The 25,345-nt window shown below is 39.9% G+C and overlaps 2 protein-coding genes across 6 annotated transcripts in view; one reads left to right on the top strand and one right to left on the bottom strand.

The window, feature by feature from the left end:
• RNF207 (ring finger protein 207) overlaps nucleotides 1–8,747 on the bottom strand; it is a 46,490-nt gene extending 37,743 nt beyond the window's left edge. For 4 of the 5 annotated variants that reach the window (XR_012679828.1, XR_012679827.1, XM_075190039.1 and 1 more), the window contains exons 1-3: nucleotides 8,362–8,747; nucleotides 6,845–7,012; nucleotides 68–260 (exon numbers count right to left, since the gene is read on the bottom strand). Coding sequence is in view for 3 of the 5 variants with exons in the window: in XM_075190039.1 (XP_075046140.1) it covers nucleotides 68–258 (191 nt within the window). In the remaining 2 variants the exon portion in view is untranslated. Of the gene's footprint in view, nucleotides 1–67; nucleotides 261–3,016; nucleotides 3,123–6,844; nucleotides 7,013–8,361 lie in introns of those variants that run through there. The other variant, XM_075190040.1, reaches the window with a different exon arrangement.
• On the top strand, nucleotides 8,405–15,510 carry RPL22 (ribosomal protein L22). The gene is made up of 4 exons (XM_075190043.1): nucleotides 8,405–8,508; nucleotides 11,006–11,110; nucleotides 12,620–12,744; nucleotides 15,314–15,510. Exons 1-4 carry the CDS (start codon nucleotides 8,497–8,499, stop codon nucleotides 15,456–15,458), a joined length of 387 nt encoding a protein of 128 aa, XP_075046144.1. The 5' UTR covers nucleotides 8,405–8,496; the 3' UTR covers nucleotides 15,459–15,510.
• Nucleotides 15,511–25,345: the final 9,835 nt, after the last annotated feature.

Genomic DNA, 25,345 nt, shown 5'->3' with positions numbered 1-25,345 from the left:
CTCCACTTTTCAAACTCTCAGTTCAATACATTTTCCCCTAGGAATCCATCCATTCCTTGTCACTTACCCGCAGAGCGGACAGTTCAGGCGGTTGTCTATGGCCCGGCCACGGAGGCAGCTTGCACAGAAGTTGTGGTAACAGTCCAGCAGACATGGATGTTCATACTGCTCATGGCAAAGGAAACAGGCCAGCGGGTGGCAATAAGACTTATCCAGGTCATGTAGATTCTCCAGGGGAGAGAATATCCCACCAGACATTTCTATGAAGGTAAAATACGTAATAGTCACAGCTGCTATATAAATGTTATACGATTTTCTGCTGAATAGGGAACGCCAAAAATGTTGTCAAATTTATATCCAAGCAATGATTTATTATTATTATTAATTTTTATTTATAAGGTGCCACAAGGCGTCTGCAGCGCCGTACAGAGACAAACAAATTACAATACAATGGGAGACAGCACAGTACAGTAAACTCAATGCACAGCTAGAGAGGGCAGGGAAGGGGGAGGGAGGATCCGCAAACAACGGGGCCCAAGAAGGAAGGTGCGGAAGACCCCAGGGGGGAGGAGGGAGCGAGAGTGGACGTGGGGTGGAGGACCCTCGAGGAGGAAGGCTAAGTAGCTGGATTTAAGAAATAAAAAAAGACAAATTCAAAAATCTCTCTGAAGGGTAGACAAGTATGACTACTACACACACTGCTAGGGGAGAATGTATCAAGCTGTGAGTTTCCGGAGGGTTTGAAAAGTGGAAATGTTGCCTATAGCAACCAATCAGATTCTGTCATTTTGTAGAATGTAATAAATAAATAACTAGAATCTGATTGGTTGCTATAGGCAACATCTCCACTTTTTCAAACACGACAGAAACTCGCAGCTTGATACATTTACACCCTCGACTCTCAGCAAGTCATGTGATGCCAGAGGGAAGAGAAGGAAGGGGGATTTTACAGTACAGATTGAACTTAGAGGGGCGTTCTAAAGCTCACAGGAGGACCAATCAGAAGCTGCGGTCTCCGTGATTGGTCCTCCTACTCACATCCCCGGTTTATCGACCGGGATGAAAGAAAAAGCGCAGACTCCTGACGTAAATGGCTCCAAGGAGCAGCACTCAGGATTTGGGGAGGGCAATGAGCATGTTTGCAATAGACAATTATGCCGCTTTATATCTAGAGTCCTTTTTAAAACAAACATTCTCCACTTCCCTACTGTTTGAATTTTAAATGGTGCAAACAATATATGCTCCCAAATAGGCCAATCCATACAAACTGTGCTCGTTTGGGGTAAGACCACGCTCCTTTTGGCCAATGAAAATTGTGACTACCCCTGGTAAATTAGGACTGTTTGCTGCTATGATTTTATGGCAGCTCAAGAGGTCAATCAAAGCCCGTACTTGACCCATCAGCAACAGAAACCATGAGTCACAACCTCCAGTAAAGGGTTTCTCAAAGTCTTTGCAATTTATTCTTTTTTGTTTATCAAGTACCGTGTTCGCCTGGGTTTCCTCTGGGTGCTCCAGTTTCCTCCCATAGTCCAAACACATACTGGTAATTTAATTGGCTGCTGACAAATATGGACCCTGATATGTTTGTGTGGTGGAAACTCTAAGTTCTAATGGGGCAGGTACTGATGAGAATGACTAAATATCCCACGTACAATACTACATAATATAGTGGCTTTATATAAATATACAAATAACATCTCCTCTTGTGTAACAATGTATCTAGTACCCCTGAATGTGTATACATGTTTGCCAATTTAACCTTTGTCTGTAAATGTTTAAAAAACAAAAGTACCCTTTCTATTTTGCTTTGAGAAGGTTTTATTTACTACTTCTATATAACTGGCAGGAATACCACCATATAAGCATACAGAAAGCGTGTGGGGGATATCTGCAGGTCTGACAGTTGTTATAAAGACTGATAAGTTATATTTGTCACAATCCCTGCAACATAAATTAGGGTTTCATAAGAGTCCAGCAAATTTAGTTTCCCATCCAATAAAACAAGTTTAAAGCAAATTAAAATAATGAAAAACATATGGTATATTCACTTGCAGTTATATCACAGATAACTGGTAGATTTGTGTAGATGGTTACAGTGTTTTTCAGACCCAGATCTCATTGCTTCCTAACAGAGCAGGTTTTCCAGGTGACAAGGGAAATAATTATAGCACCTGTGGATCTGTTACAATGTATCAGTCAGTAATGATTACACCTGTGCTAAAGCAAGGAGATGTGGAAATCATGCACTGTTAGGGATCCTGACTAACAGTTTTAAGAAACGCTGTTCTACACCAGCCATAGAACAAATCAGTATAATACAGGGTTTCCCAAATCCAGTCCTCAGGGCTCCCCAACAGTGCAGGCTTTCCGGATCACATGTGACATAATTAGGACCACCTGTGGATCTGTTACAATGTGTCAGTCAGTAATGAATACACCTGTGCTCCAGCAAGTAGATATGGAAAACCTGCACTGTTGGGGAGCCCTGAGGACTGGGTTTGGGAAACCCTGGTATAATACATTTATATCTCAGCTGCTATGGGATGCTCTGCAAGGTACAATACTTACAACCACAGGTAAATCTTTCTTCCAATTATTTACATGTTTTACATAATATAACATTATACTATGTTAGTATGCAGTGTGATTATTAGACTCTCTCCAAACACAATGCCTGGTATCCACAACTAAATATTTCAGCTTTGCTCATTCAATCCGAGCAAGTGAGTTTCAAGGGCAAGCTATGATCTAGGGTTTTGGAAAATGAAGGAAGCAGAGGGCAAATAGCTGGAGCAGCAAAATGTTAACCCTTCCCTCTAAAGAAATTTGCAAAACGAATGTTAGAAGCATCTTTGGTTTTCAAAGTGTCTACATTACCAATAAGTCCTGGGTATATACTAAAAGCACAAAAAAAAAACAAACAACCAATTTGAAGCAGTGTGAAAAGAAAACACTGACTGAAGTCACAAAAACATCTATATTTGTCCCAGCCTTATTGCAAAACGTCTCTTACCTCCTAAGACGTGTGAGGACCTTGGATGCTTAGTTGCAGTGCCCCTTCTTCTTACTGCTTTGACTAGTTGGAGTACAGTGGAATGACGGCAAAGGCTTTCCCAAGGCAGGATACACGCCAGTGACGTGCAGACAATATTGCAGTCAGCCACTTATAGGAGGGCTCCAAATTGTATAACCCTTTGCTTTATTAATATCTAGGGAGACAATGCTCTGCCAAGACCAAATATCTTCCATTAACAAGCTTACTCTAAATACAGTGATACAATACTCAGATCCCTATTTTGCTACAGATCTCTTGCAGCAATTTAGTGGTGTACCATGCACCACTAAATTGGGGGACAGGCTGAGTGGGGCAAATAACTGATCTGATAACAGGCTCCACCACCTCTAGTCACGATTCTTATTTATTTTGGAGTATCAACAATAAATACTAAAAATCTTTGTACAACCTCTTTCTAATAAATAAAGAATTTATAAAATAAATAAATAGTAAAAAAATAAATATTTGCATGCATAGAAAAAATAATTATAAATATTAGTTCTTGAGAAAAAAAGAAAAAAGAAGTCCTTTAAAAATTCCAAATTGGGATGCCAAAAATAAAAATGAGTCCAGGTGAGAACGCCTTCTATTTTCGTACAGCGAAGGACACGCTTCGGAATACAGATATTACATATTAAGTCTGGTTTGTCATCTTAATTCTATTTTTATTTTTGGTATCCCAATTTGGGATTTTTAAAGGACTTCTTTTTCTTTTTTATCAAGGACTATTATTTATTATTTTTTCTAAGCATGCAATTTTATTTTTATATGGCTATACTCTTACTGATGGTTTGAAGTTTTTTTAGTATTTATTGTTGATACTCCATAAAAAATAAGAATCGTGATTAGAGGTTGTGGTTTACTATATTGGTCATTTTCCCATAGGAAGTAGAGCACCTATTCAGGTAGCACCCTCTATAATCACTCTTCACGACAGAATTTCACCCTGGCTATATATTATATACAAGTTAACCCGTGCATGATACTCATGTATTCTAGTCAAATCAAGCTACTTAAGGTGTTAAAAAGGTTTTTGTCATGCATTTGGGGCTAGGCCAGGCCTCCTCAGGGGAAGAGCGTTACTTCCCGACGCAAGCGCCCTTTTTTAACGGGGTTATGTCCACATGTCACCACCTCATCATTTTTCTCCATCACCTCATCCTTCATCTTCATCGCCACATCCTTCATCAAGCTACTTAAGGTGTTAAAAACTCCCCACTGTCACCCCCGGCAACCACCAACCACTCCCAACTGTCACTTCTCCTTCAAGAAATATATAGGTCAGTGTATAACTCAGGTGGCGCTGCAGCTTGTTTTGGTTTTTTTTCCACACACACCACTAGGCATTTATATAGTAGATATTGTAGGCCCATGTGAGGATTGAGATTCTTTTTGGTGTGAGCACTTTACATTTCACAATTTCCAAAATTGTATCAGTACCATTATTTCAATATATTATAAATAATTTATTTCAAGAAAACCGTTAAATGTCCTACACTTTTCAATAGGGAAATTTTACATTTGCCTTTCAACAAAATATCCCTACTGTAATCAATGACTATGCAGACATATTCTGCATGCAGTACAGGCTAGATCTAAAACATCATAGTGGCTATAAAACATATTCACTCGCTTTCCTTTTTTCACACTTTAGTTTCTTATATTAAGGAATCAAATGCATTTTTTCATGAACCATTTCCACAAACACTCTGTAGTCAAATAAAAATAAAAAGTTCAGCTTGTTCTTAATTATTTTCCTATAAAAACCACACAATAATTGATTGCATAAGTATTCACCTCTTTGCTAAGATACCAACACACAACGCCGAAGCTATCGGATGTCTTCAAAAGTGTTTCAACTGACTTCAAATGAAAACTACACGTTTCTGTGAGCTGTCCCACGGCTGGTTAGTGCATTTCTAAACAACAGCTTCATCATGAAGATCAAAGAAGACTCTGCATGGTTTTCAGAATCTTATGGATTAATTGTATCCAGATTATTGATAAAATTTATAGGATTCAATCAAATACTGAACTGGATTTGTTACAACCCTATGTAAAACATGAAAACAGCTTGTTGCACTTCACAAACACTGGCTCGTCTTTGCAAGTACAATTCACACACTATTTCCAAAACATATATACAAATAAATAAATGTATCCATGGCTATAAAAAGTATTCACCCCCATTGTGAGCCATAGAAACTAATGGCACAGCGCCCCCGGTGGTCACATTATTTACTTGCCTAGCTGCACCAAATGATGAATTACGAATAGAACGACTCTCAAACAGCAGCCAGGTATGGACATGTACATAACATAAAAAGTATTTTAAAGGTACAGTAGTTTATTCTCCTATAAATTAACCTGGGGAAAGACAGCATCAATTTAAATAACTCTTAGGAAAGGAGTTAGATGACTTTATCATTAACTTGTGCACTCAGTAAGAGGAATCCTTTGTTACCTCCTGTAATGCTGTACTGTTGTCATCAACTCAGTGTATACCATATCGTTGACAGACAGGTATTTAAATAGACTCTTAGGGCTAGATTTACTAAACTGCGGGTTTGAAAAAGTGGAGATGTCTGTAGCAACCAATCAGATTCTAGATGTCATTTATTTAGTACATTCTACAAAATGACAACTAGAATCTGATTAGTTGCTATAGGCAACATCCCCACTTTTTCAAACCCGCAGTTTAGTAAATATACCCCTTAACCTTTTCTTGTTTGACAACTACTGAACCGTCAGAGCATCTGTGCTGAATATTGAAAGCTGTTCATACAACTAGAAGAAGATCACTGCACTCTCATAACTAAATATTACATCTGTTACTAAGGATGAGTGCAACTGTTAAACTGTATTTTCATTAAAGAGATGTCTGCAGTAAATCACTCCCAGTGAGTATCTAAATTGTCACGAGGTTATGAGTAACATTGCCTTTAAACACTCATTAAACCTGTATACATAAGAAGGTATTAGCATGTCTTTTTAATAAGCAGCTTCTCAATAAAATTCTGAGATGATGCAGAAAGGAGTTGGGCTGTAATGACCACTGTGTACTCTAGGGAGCGCTGTCATTAATGCACCTGGGCTTGAACACAGCGCACACTATTAAAGCGAGATAATGTTACAGTGTGCAAGTTGCTCTTAAGTTTGTCCAAAGGCAGGGAAAGGGGTGAGCAAGGGACTCAGAAAGAGGTGCTTTGTAATATTCAGGAAGAGTTCACCCAGGGATCTCAAAATCTGGAGGGTGTTCAGAAATGTGACAAAGTTTTTCCCAAATAGATTTGTTAATTTGGGTACAAAAAATGCTCAATGCTAAGTATTTTGTTTTAAATCCTGCAGGTCCACCAGATATGCCACATCAGTTACAGCAGTGTTTCTTAAACCTGGTTCTCAGGACCCCTAACAGTGCAGGTTTTCCATATTTCCTTGCTTTAGCACAAGTGTAGTCATTAGTAACTGACTGACACATTGTTCCAGATCCACATGTGCTATAATTATTTTCCTTGTCGCCAGGAAAACCTGCACTGTTAGGGGTCCTGAGGACTGGGATTCAGAAACACTGAGTTAGAGGAGGACCTTGCTTATTTTGTAGAATGATTTCTATAGTGGACTTAATACTGCAAGTAATAGGAGCAGCCACTCTCATTCATAAATAACCTACGATCACAACTTCTTATCAAACACATGTGAAAATGAAGGGGGGGGGGAAGGGAACACAAAAGCATTTATGTTTTACGGTGCATTTTAAAAATAATAAAAATGAAAATAAACACATACTTGCCAACACTCCTAGGATGTGACTTTTTTTGTTTCCGATTTTTCAAGCAAGAACGTTGGCAGGTGTGTCAGCAGGGTTTTAATAGCTTCCTGTGAGAAGTATTTTAAATTCAATTGTGCACGAGATCCCCTTTGGAGCATCGAGTGATGTGCCACTTTCAAGTATTACTGAAAGAGCAAAAATCAGCAAAGTTTTAGTATTATTATTTTTATCCTTTATTTATTAGGTTTCCACAGCGCTGTGCACAATACAAACAGTCGACTACACAGGGTGATACAGTACAGAACAATAAACGAAAAATACCAAAACTTCAGAAACTGCAGGCGAGGCTGTTGTAGTGAAGTTGGAGCAGAAGATGAGGTATAGAGACAGGAGGGAAGAGGGACCTGCTCATAAGATCTTACATCCTACGGGAGGGTAATCAGACCTCAGTCACAGAGGGAAGTCAGTTGAGGAGATAGAGCGCGGGAGGAGTGAAAAGGTCCAGGGGAGAAAGGTGATGAGAGCGAACTGGAGGAGAAGTAAAAGGGGTTGGTGGATAGCTTGTATGTGTGGAAAAAAAAACCCAAGTTGCAGCGCCACCTGCTGGGCAGAGTTATACACTGACCTATTAAATTCTTAGTGTGTGTGGGAAAAAAAATTCAAAAAGGGCTGAAATTTGGTAGGGCTCAAACTCATTTTTGTGAGGTAATTTTACCTCATGAACACACATGTGTAGAGGCGTGCGTTAGTGTGTGTGTGTGTGTGTGTGTGTAAAAAACTATTTTCTCAGAAAGGGCTCATCCAATTGACCTGAAATTTGGTATACTGACATTATTTGACAAAAAAAATAGAATAGTCAAGTCAGTTAACTTCCATCGTCCCCCCTTCCCCCCGTGGGAGGGGTAGTAAAGGCTAAATTTACGAGTTGAGGGGTCAAACTCATTTTCGTGAGGTAATTTTACCTCATGAACACACATTAAAAAGGCCGCTTGCGTCGGGAACTAACGCTCTTCCCCTGAGGAGGTCCAAATGCATGACAAGAACCTTTTTAAGACCTTAAGTATCTTGATTTGACTAGAATGCATGAGTATCATGCACGGGTTAACTTGTATATAATATACAGGTAGTGTCATATAGTGTATATATGATATATATAATATACAGGCAGTGTCATATAGTGTATATATGATATATATAATATACAGGCAGTGTGGTATAGCAAGTCCTTATAGCACAAGTAACATGAGTGTGTCACAGGACCTGATATAGATATATATATATATACATATATATATATATATATATATATATACATATATATATATATATATATATGTATGTATATATATATATATATATATATATATATGATATATAATATATAGGTAGTGCCATATAGCAAGATGCCCCCATAGTACAGGTAAGGTGAGTGTCACAGTACAGCATATATATATATATATATATATATATATATATATATATATATATATATATATATATATATAAAACATAGATAACATGAGCAGCCACTTACACAACTCTTCCTGGGATCAGGCAGGATGCAGAGTGCAGATCTATCGCTCCGCTCGGCGCTCGATGCCTCCGGCCTGGCTGGTTACATAGCGCATGCGCACCGGCCTCTTCTTCCTTTCAGCCATCTGAGGTCGCCATGGCTCCAGTGGTCAGTATCAGCTCCTCATGTTCTCTCTTCCAGGGGCTCCGGGCTGCTCCCGGCCGCGGCTCTCTCCCTCCTGGCGGCTCCCCGGCGGTGCGGGCTCCGCTGCCGGGCAGGCCTAAGCCTGCTGGGCCCGGGGTGTGTGCTGCCAGGAGGCGGCCTGCTGAGCGTGAGGAGCCGCGGCCTACAGAGGCCTGGGGAGAGGGGGAGCCGAGGGAGTGTGTGCCCTGGTGGGGCCCGGGCATCGGGGTGTGTGCCCTGGTGGGGGAGGGGCCGGGGCTCGCTGGGTGCTTGCAGGAAACCCGGGTGTGGGGGCGAGGGAGCCCGGGTGTTCCAGGCCTCACCCTCCGCCCCACACATCCAGCTATTATCACTACAGCAGCCTCCATAGGGCTCTTGCCATGTGATTCTGTATTATCGCAGTGCGTAGTATAATATATTGTATTAACCTGTGAGTGTTATATATAGAGCATTAACCTGTAATATCTGCTATTAATGTCCTCCACTAGAGTCTGCCTATTAGTTACACTTCCAGGCCCCATGAATAGCGCTTTATAGGGTGTCTAGTATCAGCAGAGGGGCTGTGGCCCTGTTGTAATATTTGTGTAATTTAATACTTATTTTAATTAAAAATATATAACGTTTAGATTTGATTCTTTTTATCATTTTTTTCAGTGTGTATCCAAGCACATGTCTGTATTAAAAATTATTTTGTGTTACTTTAAAATAAAAATTGTTAGTAGGAGGAGTAAGGATGTACGGGTTTCAGTCACAGACTGTCTACGTTCCTGAATATAAGCTGTAACAGTGTTCCTGGGGTGGGTGATAAAAGAATCACCATCTGCTGTGCCCAGGGTAGACATGGCATCTCTATTTCAATAGCAAATGATTATAGTTCACCACTTTAAGACGGTCCCTGGGATGGGTGTAAGCTTAAAATAGAAAGTTTAAATCCCCCCCTTGCAGCTGTATTTCTATGTACGCTCAGCCCCATTCGGTGTCTCTCAACCCCAGGCAATGTGTAGGTTAATTTATTTTGTCCCCCTACATGGGATTGCTGCACTCAATGATCTTTACCAGCGTCTGTAGCCCCTTTTGGTTTCAAACAATAAAACCAGTGAAACAAATGTAAGTCTTTGGACTGTTGCTAAATTCAAGTATGACTAATAAAAATATGCAGCTAGGAATCTTTGATCAGACGTGTTATGTTTCAACAGATTAAAATACATGTCTGATACAGTTGTATAGCCCCATTTAAAGCTTATATTAAAGCAATTAACAGAACAGTGGGAGTCCCATGATTCAGAAATATCTTGCTCCTACTGGTTTTGTATAGAGAATATCTATCATTTGCATCAGTCTCGGCCCCACTGGAGCTCAGTCTAAATTCCCTACCACACACATGTACACACACTAAGGCACATTTTTGTTATCAATCAATTAACCTACCGGTGTTTTTGGGCTGTGAGAGGAAATTCTCATACTCACAAAATTCACAGATAAGACTCCAGCAATGATAACCTGTACAGTCCACTATGCACCTATTACTTTGTAACTTTGGGGATCCTAATTATAGCCCCACCACAGCTTCATCGTTTGGGGAGGTGTCATTGCTACAATAAAGTTATTTGGTGTTTTAATATCCATAGATGTATCATTTGTGTTTCAAAAATTCAGAATAAGTCACTCCCTTACATGCTTCTGGTAAATGCCAGTAATGTGGCCACTCTTTCAGAGAACTGACTGTTACTGTATCTAATACTAAATAGTCTTAAAGCTTACATCAACTTGCTCAATTACATTGAACACCCATAGACAATTTGTGTCATGTACTTTAAGTTTGGCGCGCACAGTTGTTCTGTAACCCTGCTGTCATACCATTAACAAAATAGGGTAGACCAATAAGTGTGGAGTTGTAGCGAAGATGTTAGGATCAGTTGAAACTTACGCAAAAAGAATATGAATTGTATAAGCAAATAGCACATGCAGGTGTCAACAGATTGCTATTTAGTTTAAAAGTCTGATTATGGTTGTTTAGGGGTTTGGATAAATTAAACACTTATTTTTGCATGAATGATGAGCTTTAAGCAATGACATAGGTTGACTGGGGCAAATAACTTTTTCTGGAAAAATACTTAAATGAATAATGACATTTTTATGCAGGAGTGGAGAAATTTAGCAATGGTGGCTGAATTTTTTTTTTACTGCTTGCATCTATATATACTGCTAAATGCATACACCCCTTTCCTTGTTCCTTAAAGGTGTCTTTTATATACAATATTTTGTTGCTGGAATGAACTCCGCATGCGTTGCCAGTTTTTAAAAACACTCTGCATATTCTGGATTCCTAGCTATAAACCTCACGGAACCTGCAGATAACTTCTCAGTTAGACTTTGTTGTCTGCATTATTAAGAAATGTTCTTACATCTCAATATTGTGGCCTCTGTTGGGGAATATGTATTTGGATACAAATTGTAAACTCGTTATTCTTGGTTTCCCTAGAAAAAAACTGCAACAAAGGGCAGCAAAAAAAAGAAGCAGCTCCTGAAGTTCACCTTGGACTGCACACACCCCGTGGAAGATGGCATCATGGATGCTGCTAATTTTGTAAGTCAGATTGCTCTCAGCGTCTTGCAGCTCATCTGAGATTGGATCTCTCTGGTTCTCCATTGCATTATTTCTTTTCTTTAGTTTTCTGTGTTAGGATTCATGACTTTGTCAAGTGAAACAAATTTGCTGCAGGCGTTAATGGTCTGGGAGCAAAAAAAAAAACCACATGTTCATCAGGAAACTTCCAATTCTCTCATATAACATTGTGAGACATAGAGCCATGGCCATAAGCCCTCTATACATGTCTGTGCATGGCATTGTTAAGTCATTGGTGCACTTAAAGAAGTTGACTTCTATGGTCCTAGGTATATCTCATCCTGCCAGGAGTAAGACACTAAGGGGGGATTCAATTGGCTGTGTTTCTGTGAAAGGTAATGGTGCATGTAATTACTGTTAGTACGGCCAAAGTCGGCCTTTTGCTTGCGACTCTGGGAGCCGTGAGTTTTATATAGATAGTAATGGAGCGAATATTAAATTTGGCTGCAGAACACCCATGTTTTGAGGTCCCGTGTGACATCAGCCTACATGTAAGTAACTTTTTAGAGTTTTTTTTGTGGGGGGGACAGGAAGTTTGTGTTTATATGTGCAAAAAGGCCCTAATACTATATTTATTGGTTTTCTATATACTTTCTGTAGTAGAGTTTATATAGCACTGTTGCTATTTATTTGCACTACTTGGTTCAAACCCAGCTACTGTGGTTAAAGAATGAGTAAGGGCCATATTTGCAGTAGCCTCACAGCCTGTAATTCTCTGGGGGGGGGGGGGGCAGAGTAGAACAGCATGGACAATGTGTCAAAACATTGCTGGGATTTGCAAATAAGAATCTTTAAATCCACACTATAAAGCTTTGCTTCCCTCCCTCTGACACACAATACGGACATGTTTTGGTGTAAACCTGCCTTGATAATGAAAAGGGTCTGTCCATCTATCGCTATTGCAGCAAAAACTTTTAAAGGGGCATGCAATGACTTTTGATGATGTAGACTATTAAACAGTGCTGCAGCTAATTGGTACCGTATCTCCTACCTCAGGAAGCTCCTTTTCTGTTACCTTTCTGCCACCAACTCATTAACAGTCCTCTGTCTGGTCTCTTGGCAATGCTTGACACTTGGGTGCACAGTTAAACCTGTATTGCAGTGATTCACAAATGTACTGTTCATACCAGAAGTTGGAATACAGTTAAAACACTAAAGAGGTTTTCAACCCAAAAACTATAGGGGAAAATCTCCCACAACCCCTGCAGGCAATATATAAGCTGTTGCTTCTAATTCATTTGCAACTTAAGGAACCAGCGTACATTTGTTGGGTTCATTTTATCTTATGCACACTCCTAGTGCACAGCAGCAAGTGGGGATATCTTGGTTCTATCCAGTGAGGTATGAAACGTACTCGTAGCACATGATATATTTTTTTTTATCAACCACCGTAACATTTTAATACATATTAAAATATGGAGTTAACGTTTGGAAAGCTCACAGATCTAAATATTGACAAACCCGTTACAGGAGCAGTTCTTGCACGACCGAATCAAGGTGAATGGAAAAGTTGGCAACCTGGGTGGTGGCGCTGTCACTATCGAACGAAGCAAGAGTAAAATCACTGTGACTTCAGAAGTGCCGTTTTCTAAGAGGTGAGTGAGTCTTATCTTAGTGTTCTGTGTTCCGTTCACTGATGTTACATGAGCCATCCTATGTTATGCATGGGTTGGCTCTTGGCGCACACTGAATGAGACGGCTGCGTCAGGTTAATGCATGAAGACATCTGTCATGTTCTGTGTTTGTTGACCTGCTTAAATGGCTTTTTATTTAGATTACCTTTCTTTTTCCATAAATTAATTGGAATAAAATACATTTTTTTTCTCCCCTCTTTCGGCTTTCCTGAATACAGTGTGGGATACTGACTGTTGTTGCTTTGATTTCTATTTAAGTCATTTATTTGCGGACCTGATCTGTGCTTGACTCTGGTTTGCAGCATCAGAAATGCCCTGTACAATCAGTCAGATGTATGAAGCTTTCACCTTGTATAGTAGTTCTGTTACACTGCACAACCCTTCATCTATCTGGATATGAATAGAGCAGACAGGAAGCTGTATGTGTTTAATGTAGATCATTTAGTTTGGTAATAGAAGTATAAATCGTGGTTATTTTGTCCCATATTTGACACATATTTTGATGTATTTTATGTCCCCTCTGTGGTTTTATTTACTCCACAGTATGGAAGTAAATAAATAAATCCTGAGCAAAACGCTGCTATCTCTGTTATTTCCTGTTTTAAAGAGTTTACACTAAACAGTTCTCTCTAGAAATTGTTTTATGCTCTGCACCTCCTATTGGTTCTGTCCATACAGCCTTTATGAACTCTCCCTGTGCTGGTGTCAGAACCAGTTATACTCTCTTTATTTCCCTCGCACAACCTGTTCTATTGCACAATACGCCCTGTATAAATCGGGTCATAAGGTTCATCCACACCATTGGCTCCAGTGATGTGCCCCATAGAATATTCATTGTTCAGTATCAATTGTTTTGTAAGGGTTTAGTTTACTATTATAAATGAGTGATGGGTTCTCTTTAAACTGAAAGTTCTCTGGAAATATCAATAGATAAGCTCTAATACAGAATGGGTATATTTTCTTAAAGGGGAAAATTTCTGTAGTTATTACAATAGATATAAATGGATATATAGATATTTATTCTGTAATACTGTGCACTACTGAAAAACATTTCTCCATTAAGAAACTACCCATTTTGTAATAGTGTGTGTATATATATATATATATATATATATATATAAACTGCTGTTGTAGCAATGTTTTTGGTCAATGTATTTACTTAATGTCCTCATGACTGACGAGACGTTGTTGATTCACATCTGTCTGATTCTCAGGAGCTCAGTGGTCACTTTCAGAGGTGTAGTTGGCACCAATACAAACCGTAATCTGTATTCTGCATTTAAAAGGTTAAAAGCAACATGTTTTATCATGCACTGGCAGCAGTTGTTTCCTATGTAGTCTATCGAAAATAATGAAATTTAACTGGAGTGGCTTCCTGCTTTGATGAGAAGCAGTAAAAGAAAAGGGTAGAGTTGTTACAAAGATCTTCAAAAGCATTTAAAATCCAATGGTGTACAGCAAACATTAGTTTTCCTTAACGGTCATTACTTATTTCAACATGGGTGTTTTGGAAAAGTGTTGTACTGTATAAATTGCTTTAACAAAACCTCTTGTACAGAAGAACTTCATCAGCTATTTATATAGCGCTGCTAATTTCACAGAGAATTCACACACTCATCAGTTCCTGGCCCTTTGGAGCTTACAGTCTAAGTTCCCTAACATACACACTCTTGAGAGAGACTAGGGTCAATTTTGATAGCAGCCAATTAACCTACTAGTATGTTTTTGGAGTGTGGGAGGAAACCCATACATAAACTCCACACACACAAGGCTATCTTTGGGAATCAAACTCATGGCCTCAGTGCTGTGAGGCAGAAGTGCTAACCACTGAGCCACCGTGCTGTAAATGGGTTATACTTGTATTATGGCAGTATTTTTCAGAATGCTGTGACAGTCAAATTTAGTTTTCACCCTTGGTGTTTGGAGAGTGAAAGATTATATGTTTTATGGGTTCGTTTTTTTGAACTGGGTTATTGTTTTAATTCTAAGTGTTTGGGGGAATTAGCAAATGGTTATTGGGAGTTACGTAGTTTCATATGGTTTAAAAAAGAGGCTATATGTGTAATGTTGGTGTTTGCTAAGTAATAGGTGTGGCATATTATAAAAAACTGAGTGTATAGCTAAGCAGCATATGAAAGACCTTCCTTGTCTGACAATGGGGACAGTGCAGGACAGCTCAGGTGCAGAGTTTGGCCCATTAGAAGATAGTGACACAGCTGATTACATGTTGGTTTCTGATTCTCCAATTGCCCATGTGTTATAAATAAATCCCTGAAATGGAACATTTGTGAAAGTGTGTTTTATTTTGGTACCTACTGCTAATGAATACCTACATGGGAAAAATAGGAGAATGTGTCTATATCGTGGCTGTTCATCCGAATGCGGGTTTGATAGTTGTATTAGGTTCAGACCATTCTGTGTTTAGATCCTGTATTTCTCCTGTCTCACAAACCTTACTGTTATGTACATATAAAGAATTGAAGCATTTGAGCAGTTTAGAGGTAATGTTTTGAATCTGGTTTTCTTACAGGTACTTGAAATATCTGACTAAGAAATATCTGAAGAAAAATAACCTGCGTGACTGGCTTCGTGTGGTTGCTAACAGTAAGGAAAGCTACGAGTTAAGATACTTCCAGATCAACCAAGATGAGGAGGAGGAAGAAGATGAAGATTAAATTGTGGGATCTGGATGACTTTTGTATTACTCAAAATAAAGATGTAAACACATTGGATTGTTTCGGTACTCTCTCTCGCAGCTTTCTTTCAGTATTAGGTGATACTCCTCAAAGTACTCAGTGGAAGCTGCCACACTGTATTCTGCGTCAATATGATGCCCATCGATTCACTAGGACAGGTCTGGACAACCTCTGGCTCTCCAGGTGTGGTGAAACTACAAGTCTCAGCATACCCTGCTAGCTATTGTCTGGCAAGGCACCCATAGAGCTGCAGGTTGGCCAGGCCTGTACTAGGAACTAGCGACATCACTGAGGCAAGAAGAGTCATACTCTTAATTATTGATTTGGTCTATAAAGGTCCCAATAAATTATGATCACTGATCTTTTTAACTGTTGCCATGTTTGCATTCACCTGTTATGTTTGACTAGGCCTTGTTTGAATTGTGTGATCCTTTTATTAAGTTTAAAATCACTTAAGCGTCTATAAAGGAAGTGGGGGTGTTGGCCATAACAACCAATCATATTTTTGCTTTGTCTAGTGTACTAGATAAATGATAGCTAGAATATGGTTGCTATGGGCAACACCTAGACTTTTCCTTTTTAAATTTTTTTTTTTTTTTTTTTTTTTTTTTATACTTGGTTTTTCTTTTCTTTCTTTTTTTAATCAGCATGCAGGATATTACATAAAAGTGGGAAGAAAAAATATTTGAGGACACCATAATAAATGTCAATGTGCTCTATACTTTCTTTACTACCCATTTTATTTTTTTATAAATGACCTACATAATTTGTAGTTCTAACCAGGTAGAAGTTTTTGCACTGATTAAAAGCACTACAAATGGCTGCATACAAAAAGGAACAGACATTAAAAGGTGTTATTGAATATTACTGGCCTGACCAACAGCTAGGATCCAGACTGTAAATGGTCATGGCTTGCAGCAAATTGGGGTGCTTTTATTCAGAAATATTGCTTAAATATATGCTTGACCACTACAGCACAACAGAGCAGCATTGATGGAAATATTCCAGGAGCCAATGTTGTGACGAGAGCAGTTCATAACCAATCTAATGCCGTCTCTTTGAAACCTACCCTCTCTGCCTCCTGAAACCTCAAGACCAGTGGCTTGCTCGGCTGTACAACTGCTTTAAGGCTGAAATACAGTAATTATTAATAGTGTTTCAACCAATATCAATGTGGGATGCAAATTCAGCTGCCATCTATCATTGCAAGTTAGTCTAGGCGATCATCCCTGCTGCTGGCTGAGATGCGTTTATTAAGTCCTTATGAGTGTGCACGTGAACGCACTCTGTTGTGCTGATTTTGAAGGGAAGGGTGTCTGAGATTTCTGTGTATAAAATAATAAAACACATGTTTTGTAATGTTCAAGCCACAGTTTTGCATATGATCAGTTGTTATATTAACTGAAATTGATATGGATGTTTTCCTTTAGTGTATAGGTGATCTTCAAATTGTTGATAAATCTGCTTTAGTCATGGACTAAGATAAAAATTTTCAAGAATACCTGCAGAGGAATGTACTCTACAGTGAGAAAACATGTCTGCCCTTCCAGGTAACTGGTTTTTATTACAGGTTAATATCACTATAAGGGGTTGTGGGAACCCTTGTATCTATTGTGAGTTAGTACACAATAAGGAAAATTTTCTTTTGTTAGGATGGGTACACACCACAAAATTTCGATGTGGTATCCTTAACTACAGAATGCTTATTCCTGTGTAGACACTAAACACGTTTTACAAGTTTTGCCGTCAGATCTGTGCTCTTCATCTGTCATAACCATCGGATGAAAAGATGGTGACTCTGCGCACTCCATAGAGATCTATGGACACTGCCGGTCCTGAGTACTTACACACTGCAGAATTGGAACGACATCGTTCCATCGTTGAACGAGATTTTTAGTTTGATTTAGAAATCAAATGAAACGATACGATGAGCTTTGGGACAATAATCATTCATAGTTTAAGCGTACACACTAATGCAGTATTGAGCCGAACGGGCGGTTATCGTTTGGCCTGATTAATCGGCTGATAATACTGTAGTGTGTACCCAGCCTTCGACTTGGAGACAACCATTTCTGTACACTTTACTCGGAGAGGGTGATGTAGTGCGATATTGGTATTCTGGGCTATAGAAACTATCCCAATCTGTAATCGTAAAGCCAGTGTTCTCTGCAGAGAATGTTTTATGCATGTATCTAAAGTGTTTTTTAAATTGGGCAGTAGATCCACCTTTTCAGTACTTCATAATTTATACAATCCTAAAATCTGCAGTGCTGAACAGTATACAGCCAGTGCTGAACAGTATACAGCGTCCAAAACGGGCATAGTATCGGAAGCGTGCGCGTGTTTTTTTTTATTCTCATGTTGGTCGGTATGTGTAAGCAGAGGCTATCTTGTAGTCTTTTGAATTAAACATCTTTACCAGTCTCTAAAATCTAATTGACTTTCTGATGGAACTTCATTGTGAATCCCAAAATGTACAGTAAGACACTGCAGGAACCTGCGACACAGAATAAAACCGCATTAAGGCGCACAGCGTGGTAAGCATTAATCTCCGTCACTAGGAAATCGGGTATATTTTATTTGAATGCGATTGTTCCATTTCTATGTAAATAGGAAGAGTGACCTTGATTTGGGTAACTTGCTAAATGTAGACTGATTAAATCCTGAGCTTTGAACATCAGTGACTCCATTTTATTACATATGCATTGCAATATAAAGGATTGCTTGAGGCTTTTTTCCCAGAACGTTGTTGAGGTTAAAACATGTCATTCCCGAGATAAACACAATGAGAAATGTTGGAGGACTGTTTCCGGAAGCAATTTAACGAGCGCTCTGGAAGAAAATGTTTCAATTTTCTTCTGTGAACGCTTTTATACCCCTTTGATTTAGAATTATTCAATATCTCGTATCCATTGCATGGCTAATGAGATTTAGGCTTGAAAGTGGTTTGAATTTGAAGTTCTTTTCTCGGCAAACATCTTGTGCTGAAAACCGCCGTAAGCTTATTCCCTTACAGACATCCACAACAAGCGATTTATAGGTAAAGAAAAACAAAACATTGCAGACAGAGGTGTTGTACCTAATCTATTTCATTTTACCAATAATGTAGATCTGGATTTTTGGGTAGTATAGACCTATTTGCTCTTAGAGGTGAACAACATGAATCCTGTTTGTTCAAGATCACTACTGCCATAACTAAAGATCATTCCGACCCAAATTTGATACTGTGAGGTGGTAATGTCAATGGGATATATCTAAATACTATGTTAATTTAAAGGTGCGTTCTCCTGAAACTTTAAGACTGCTAAACCTAAAAGAAGAGTTGCCTGATATAAAGGAGCGACTAATAACATTTACACATATATGTCTATTTAAAACTGGCCACACAAGTTGATAGGACCACTTTGTAGCCATTTTCTGACATTCCCAGGAATTGTAGCTGTTGGGAGTCTAGCGTGTTTAAGCTTCAAACATGCTGTGGTCTTGTAGTCTGTGTGTCAGCTACTTAATGTTGTTACTGGCCATTATATACTGCATTACCTCTGTTCCTCCGTAGGCTTATAGACCAAGCCCAGGGTGCACGGTAATGCCGACTGACTGCACGCACAATGATCTCTGCCGATATTGCCAGATCTATCTGGACGTAAATCCTGAGAATTGGGTGTCATTGTATCTTCCATTAATCCAGTTGGCTGAGCTAGTGCATGTATGCCAAGCTGATTACAATCAGAAGATTTACCACTGAACAATTATTACTATTTATTTATATAGCGGCACTAATTCTGCAGCGCTGTACAGAGAACTCACTGATATCAGTCCCTGCCCCATTGAAGCTTACAGTCTAAATTCCCTAACATACACAGGTCAATTTCTTAGCAGCCAATTAACCTACCAGTATGTTTTTGGAGTGTGGGAGGAAACCCATGCAAACACGGGGAGAACATACAAACTCCACACAGATAAGGCCATGGTCGGGAATTGAACTCATGACTCCAGTGCTGTGAGGCAGAAGTGCTAACCACTGAGTCACCATGCTGCGCATTAATGATTGGCAGTTGCTTTGAGTCCAAACTAAGGACCCTTTAGCAATCCTCTGAGCATATACATACGAGTAAACGTCTGCATCCTGATGTAAAGACCCTTTGTGATGCTTGGGTCTCTATTTGATTTACTAGCAAGAAAAATGGTCCCTTTCAAAGGGAGAAAATGAATAGGAAGCTATAAAATAGCGCTGCGGTTATTTACAATAGATGAGAAACTTTTAGCAAAGTAAATGTACGCTACCAGCCGTTTCTGTACCACTGTTTGGCACAGTAGCAATCATTAGGGAAAACCCTTGTTTATAAGGGGATTGTGTCTGAAAGTGATTTCCCTGAGAAGACCAATGTTTTATAAGACTAACCAACTAAACATTATCAACAATTATTTATGTAGCGCTTTACAATTGGTAACAAACAATAAAACAATACTGGGTAATACATACATACAGAGAGGTAAGAGGACCCTGCTCGTAAGCTTACAATCTATGGGACAATGGGAGTTTGAAACACAAGGACATGTGCTACATCATATTGCACAATGGACCAGCTAGAATGCAAAGGTAAAAGTATTGAGTGGGCTGTGTGTGTGGCAATGTTGGTCAGAGGGTTGTTGTCTTGTGTTAGCTGTGCAGAGGGTGGTAATAGAGTAACCTAGGGAGATTAAGATGCTGGTTGAGGAATATTATAAGCTTGTCTGAAGAGGTGGGTTTTCAGAAAACACTTGAAGGTTTGAAGACTAGAGGAAAGTCTTACCGTGCGAGGGAGGGAATTCCACAAGGTGGGTGCAGCCCGAAAAAAGTCCTGTAACCGGGAATGGGATGATTTGATGAGAGAGGAAGAGACGCAGATCTTGTGCAGTACCACTTGTTTTGTATGCTGACTGTTCCTGGTATCTGTTCTTAATCTCTTGTTATGAACACCTGCACAGTACAATCTCATGTTCTATATGTTATATATAATTTAATATAATCTGTTTTTACCCAGTGCTACTTCACATGTTTGTATGGGTAGTGTAGTTTTCAGTATCTTTCTTTTCTGTATGAATGGATAGCTGCACCATTTTGATCTTGGGATCTGTATGTAATTCTTAGTATATGTTATTATTATGAATGTTTTATATGTTAGAATGTATGGATACTAAAAATAATATTTTAGATATTTTTTCTCCGTTCTTCACTAGCATATCCAAGGCCTACCACATAAATATTTAAGCTGTCAGGCTGAGGTATGAAGGATCCAACTGTAACTATGAAGGTCCATTACCGAATGAAAATGTAAGTTACATGAAGCACACTATGCAATAGACACTAAGGGGTATATTTACTAAACTGCAGGTTTGAAAAAGTGGAGATGTTGCCTATAGCAACCAATCAGATTCTAATTATGTTGGAGAATGCACTAAATAACTGAAAGGTAGAATCTGATTGGTTGCTTTAGGCAACATCTCCACTTTTCCAAACCCGCAGTTTAGTAAATCTAGCCCTAAATGCCCAATTATAATAATGAGATTTGAAGCAGGCCAAGTCAGTTTTGGACCATATGTTTGACCATTTAAATAACCAGCCACAGCCTTGATGTCGATATTCTACAGCAATACATACTGACAATAATATATACGCATTGCATTTTGAATGTGAATCATGCTAAGCAAAGCTGTGTATTTGGATCCTCAGAATGTGTTCTATTTAATTTAGGAAGAGGGAAGAGTATTGTGTACAGGGACGTGGGCTTCTCGTGATCATCGTGGCTGTGTTTGGTTACAGTGGTCACACTTGGTTGCACACCTGTACTTTGGATGGCAGGCTCAGATGGAGTCTCTGGGATGGGAGATCTCCGGAGTTTTGTGGTCCCAGAGAAAATCAGCACCCACAGACACAGGCTGCCATGATTACTCTGCCCTGAAAGTGGCAGAGGGATTAGCGGAAGAGGCACATGCACCCAATCCACTCCAAAAGAGATGATACAAACTTTTGCTCACACGATTTACACCTCTGTAGATGTCGCAATATTAATGAAGTTGATGTGTCGGAAGCAGGAACAATGGGCAAACGTAGGGATCTGAGCAACTTTGACAAGAGCCAAATTGTGATTCCTAAACAACTGGGTCAGAGCATCTTCAAAACGGCAGGTCTTGTGGGGTGTTCCCGGTATGCAGTGGTTAGTTTCTACTAAAATTGGTCCAAGCTAGGACAACCGGCGAACCGACAACTGGGTCATGGGCGTCCAAGGCTCATTGATGCCCGTGGGGAGTGAAGGTTAGCCTGTCTGTCCAATCCCACAGAAGAGCTCCTGTAGCACAAATTGCTGAAAAAGTTAATGCTGGCCATGATATAAAGGTACAAAACAGAAGTGGAAGTTGCTCAATCAATTTATAGGTTCACAGCAGGTGCTTGAAAGGGCGGAGTTATCCTGAAAGGAACAAACATAGAGAAATACCCCCCAGCACAAACTCACTGTTAAGACCACTCTATTAGCATAAGCATCTTGACTGGGCGGATGACTTAACATAACTTTGCAAATGTGTTGCTGGTTAAAGCAGTGTGATGGGTAACTTTTCTGTTTGTTCCTTTTATGATAGAAAGGTGTCAGAACACACAGTGCACTGCAGCTTGCTGTGTAGTCGCAGACAGGTCAGAGTGCCCGTACTGACCATCTGTCCACCGCCGAAAGCGCCTACAAAGGCATGTGAGCGCCACAACTGGACCATTGAGCAGTGGAAAAAGGTGGCCTGGTCGGATGAATCACATTTTCTTTTATATAATGTGGACGGCCGGGTGCGTGTGCATCATTTACCTGGGGAAGAGATGGCACCAGGATGCACTATGGGAAGAAGACAAGCTGGTAGAGGCAGTGTGATACTCTGGGCAATGTTCTGCTGGGAAACCTTGGGTCCTGGCATTCATGTGGATGCTACTTGTACCACCTCCCAAAATGTTGCAGACCAAGTACACCCCTTCATGGCAGAGTATTCCCTGATGTCAGTGGCCTCTTTCAGCAGGATAATGCGCCCTGCCACACTGCAAAAGTTGTTCAGGAATGGTTTGAGGAACATGACAAAGAGATCAAGGTGTTGACTTGGCCTCCTGAGCAGTAGAACTAGCTGGCCTCCATATGCACGCTGCCACTCTAGTCATTTCACCAATAGTAGATTATAAAATATATTTGGGACCACAGTGAATGGGACTAGACCTTACCCAATCACACTCAATACTGCCAATATGGCCTTGACAAAGGGTTCAGTGACCTTGATGTGTATTCACATTAACTGGAGTGAGGTAAGGGGGGGGCAGGTTCTCCCTAAAAGTTCTTTTGGAATTCTTGCTGTGAAAATTATTACATTTATGATGATAGTCTGGTTGCACGTCCTAAATAAAGGGTACACTGGAAATGTGATCTGGAGTACATTTTAATGAATTGTATTTTAATGGGTCATTAGCGACCAAAAATATATGTGGTCTGTTGCTTGATCACCGCCCAGGGTCTGCCACTGAGGAATTAATTGGAATTTAATGGCACAATACAAAATTTCCATTTCATGTAGAGGACACTTAGGGACATATTCAATTCCGATCCGATCCGCGGTAACGCGGAAAATGCGCACTACTGCCGGTAATACGGTATCGCAATAACGCGGATTTTCGTACGCAGCCCATATGGGCTGCGAACGGAAATCCACGTTATTGCGGTACCGTGGATTACGTTCGCGGCCGTTCCGGCGCGATCCCACGAATCGAGATCGGAATTGAATATGCCCCTTAGGCTTGGCCTGACAGTCTCCCTGCTGTAATTTCAATATCCTGGGTGATCTAGTTCAGATTGATGTTGAGCTAACTGTATAAAACGTAACTTCCAGCTTTGGAGGTTGACATCCCATAATCACATATTTTGGGCTATGGCACGGTATTGGCAGGGGGCATGTGCCCATATTGGGCTGCCTTGGGCCAGATCAGTGGGCCACCTGCATTTTCTTTTTCCTTTAAAACAGTGTCGTCCTCAGGGACCCCTAACAGTGCATGTTTTCCATATCTCCTTGCTGGAGCACAGGTGTATTCATTACTGACTGACACATTGTAACAGATCCACAGGTGGTGTAATTATATCACTGGTCACCTGGAAAACCTGCACTGTTAGGGGTACTTGAGGACTAGGGTTGGGAAACACTGCTTTAAAATGTTTCTGATAGGCTGCTGAGCAGAGTCTTGTTCCAACCAGCTTAAAATTTGCCAGCCAGACCCCGGGTATTGGCCAGTGCTATTGTGCATTTATTCAGAGGTTAGGGGTGTTATATAGGATGCCTGCAATCACACTCCACAGTTGCCACCTTTGAAGGGTGAAGTCAGAGCATCAATGGTTTAGTCTCCTGGCAGATTCTTACATTCTAGGTCAGTATTTCCCAAACTCAATCCTCAGGACCCCTAACAGTGCAGGTTTTCCACATCTCATTGCTTTAGCACAGGTGTAATCATTACTGACTGACACGTTTTGAAAGATCCACAGGTGGTATAATTATCTCACTTGTCACCTGGAAAACCTGCACTGTTAGGGCTCCCTGAGGACTGGGTTTAAGAAACACTGATATAGACAACATGGTGCAAAAAGCCTTACTGGAAATGCATTTTGGATGGAAAAGAATCCACTTCTGTCCTGTTGTTACAATGCACTTTGGTCCAGTCTTTAAGTTGTTTGCTGCACTTTTTCAGTCATAGGGGAGGGAGGGAAATACAGGAGGACCCTGAAATAATTTTAAAAAGATGGCTCCTGTGGTATGCAGGAGTCCAGGTTCAGATTTCTTGTGCTGGTGTGATTTTAAAGTCACTGGCTGCCCCCCCCCCCTCACCAGACATTCACACATATAATACACCTTGAAATCTGTGCAATGATTGGGTGGCCAGGACAACTTGATGTGGCAGTTTGTAGTATGACACTTCTAGATAGGTTTGTAAACATACCATTTTACTTTAGCTTGCTTTGGTTCTGAGTGGGCGTAAATCTGCTGTAAGTACCAAGTGCTTGGGGTCGTCCTCCGACCAAAAATTGTCAGACTTGCTCATGTCACTATTCAAGATTATTTTCTTAGGTTGTAAACTTCAACTATTTGTACATTACACATCAAAAAGTAAATTGGAGGTAGATTGGACGTTTGTTTCCTTTTGGGAGATTTTGTTGCATCTCTTGAGTTTGTGTAAATTGGTTTAATAAAGAGTATTTAAAACTCCACTAATGAATGAAGGTTTAGTATAAACATGATCATTTAATTTTTATCAGGGGATCTAAGGGGCTATCATAGGACCGGTTTTAGACAACCTGAGCTATTGTGGAACTAGAAGCCCCAGCATGGCAGCCATTACAGAACTATGGGAGAGCCTACCTTTTGGTTATTGTATTGTAAGTAAAACACCCTATTATGACATCATAGTGAAGTGTTGGCTAACCTGTGACAATCGAGGTGTTGTGAAACTACAAGTCCCAGCATACCTTTCCAGCAATAAGCTGCTATATATTGGCAAAGCATGCTGGGACTTGTAGTTTCACAACACCTGGAGTGTCACAGGTTAGCCAACACTGTCATAGTGGAATATGAAATATATATATATATATATATATATATATATATATATATATATATATATATTTCCTATGTGCCTTGAATAGTTGCATTAGCCCAGCAGCAGTCTTCCTGCAAGTTCTATATAGGCTGCTATCCCCAGCTACTAATTTTTGTAGCTGATTCCAAGCTGTGATAGAGGAGGGGGCGCTGTAACCACAAGAGAAGGGTCTGGAGTACAGGTATCCAATCTCATCACGTTGCAAAGTTCTCTATTAGGA

The sequence above is a fragment of the Mixophyes fleayi genome, chromosome 11 (genome assembly GCF_038048845.1).
Source record: "Mixophyes fleayi isolate aMixFle1 chromosome 11, aMixFle1.hap1, whole genome shotgun sequence".
In the NCBI taxonomy this organism is placed as follows: domain Eukaryota; kingdom Metazoa; phylum Chordata; class Amphibia; order Anura; family Limnodynastidae; genus Mixophyes; species Mixophyes fleayi.
The sequence above is the reverse complement of the archived record's forward strand: the minus strand, read 5'-3'. Positions and strand labels throughout refer to the sequence as shown.

Excerpts from the sequence above, each read along its gene's own strand:
- RPL22 (XM_075190043.1), top strand. Across the intron at positions 11,111-12,619 it reads TCATGGATGCTGCTAATTTT|GAGCAGTTCTTGCACGACCG; the intron begins GTAAGTCAGATT and ends AACCCGTTACAG. Across the intron at positions 12,745-15,313 it reads GAAGTGCCGTTTTCTAAGAG|GTACTTGAAATATCTGACTA; the intron begins GTGAGTGAGTCT and ends GTTTTCTTACAG.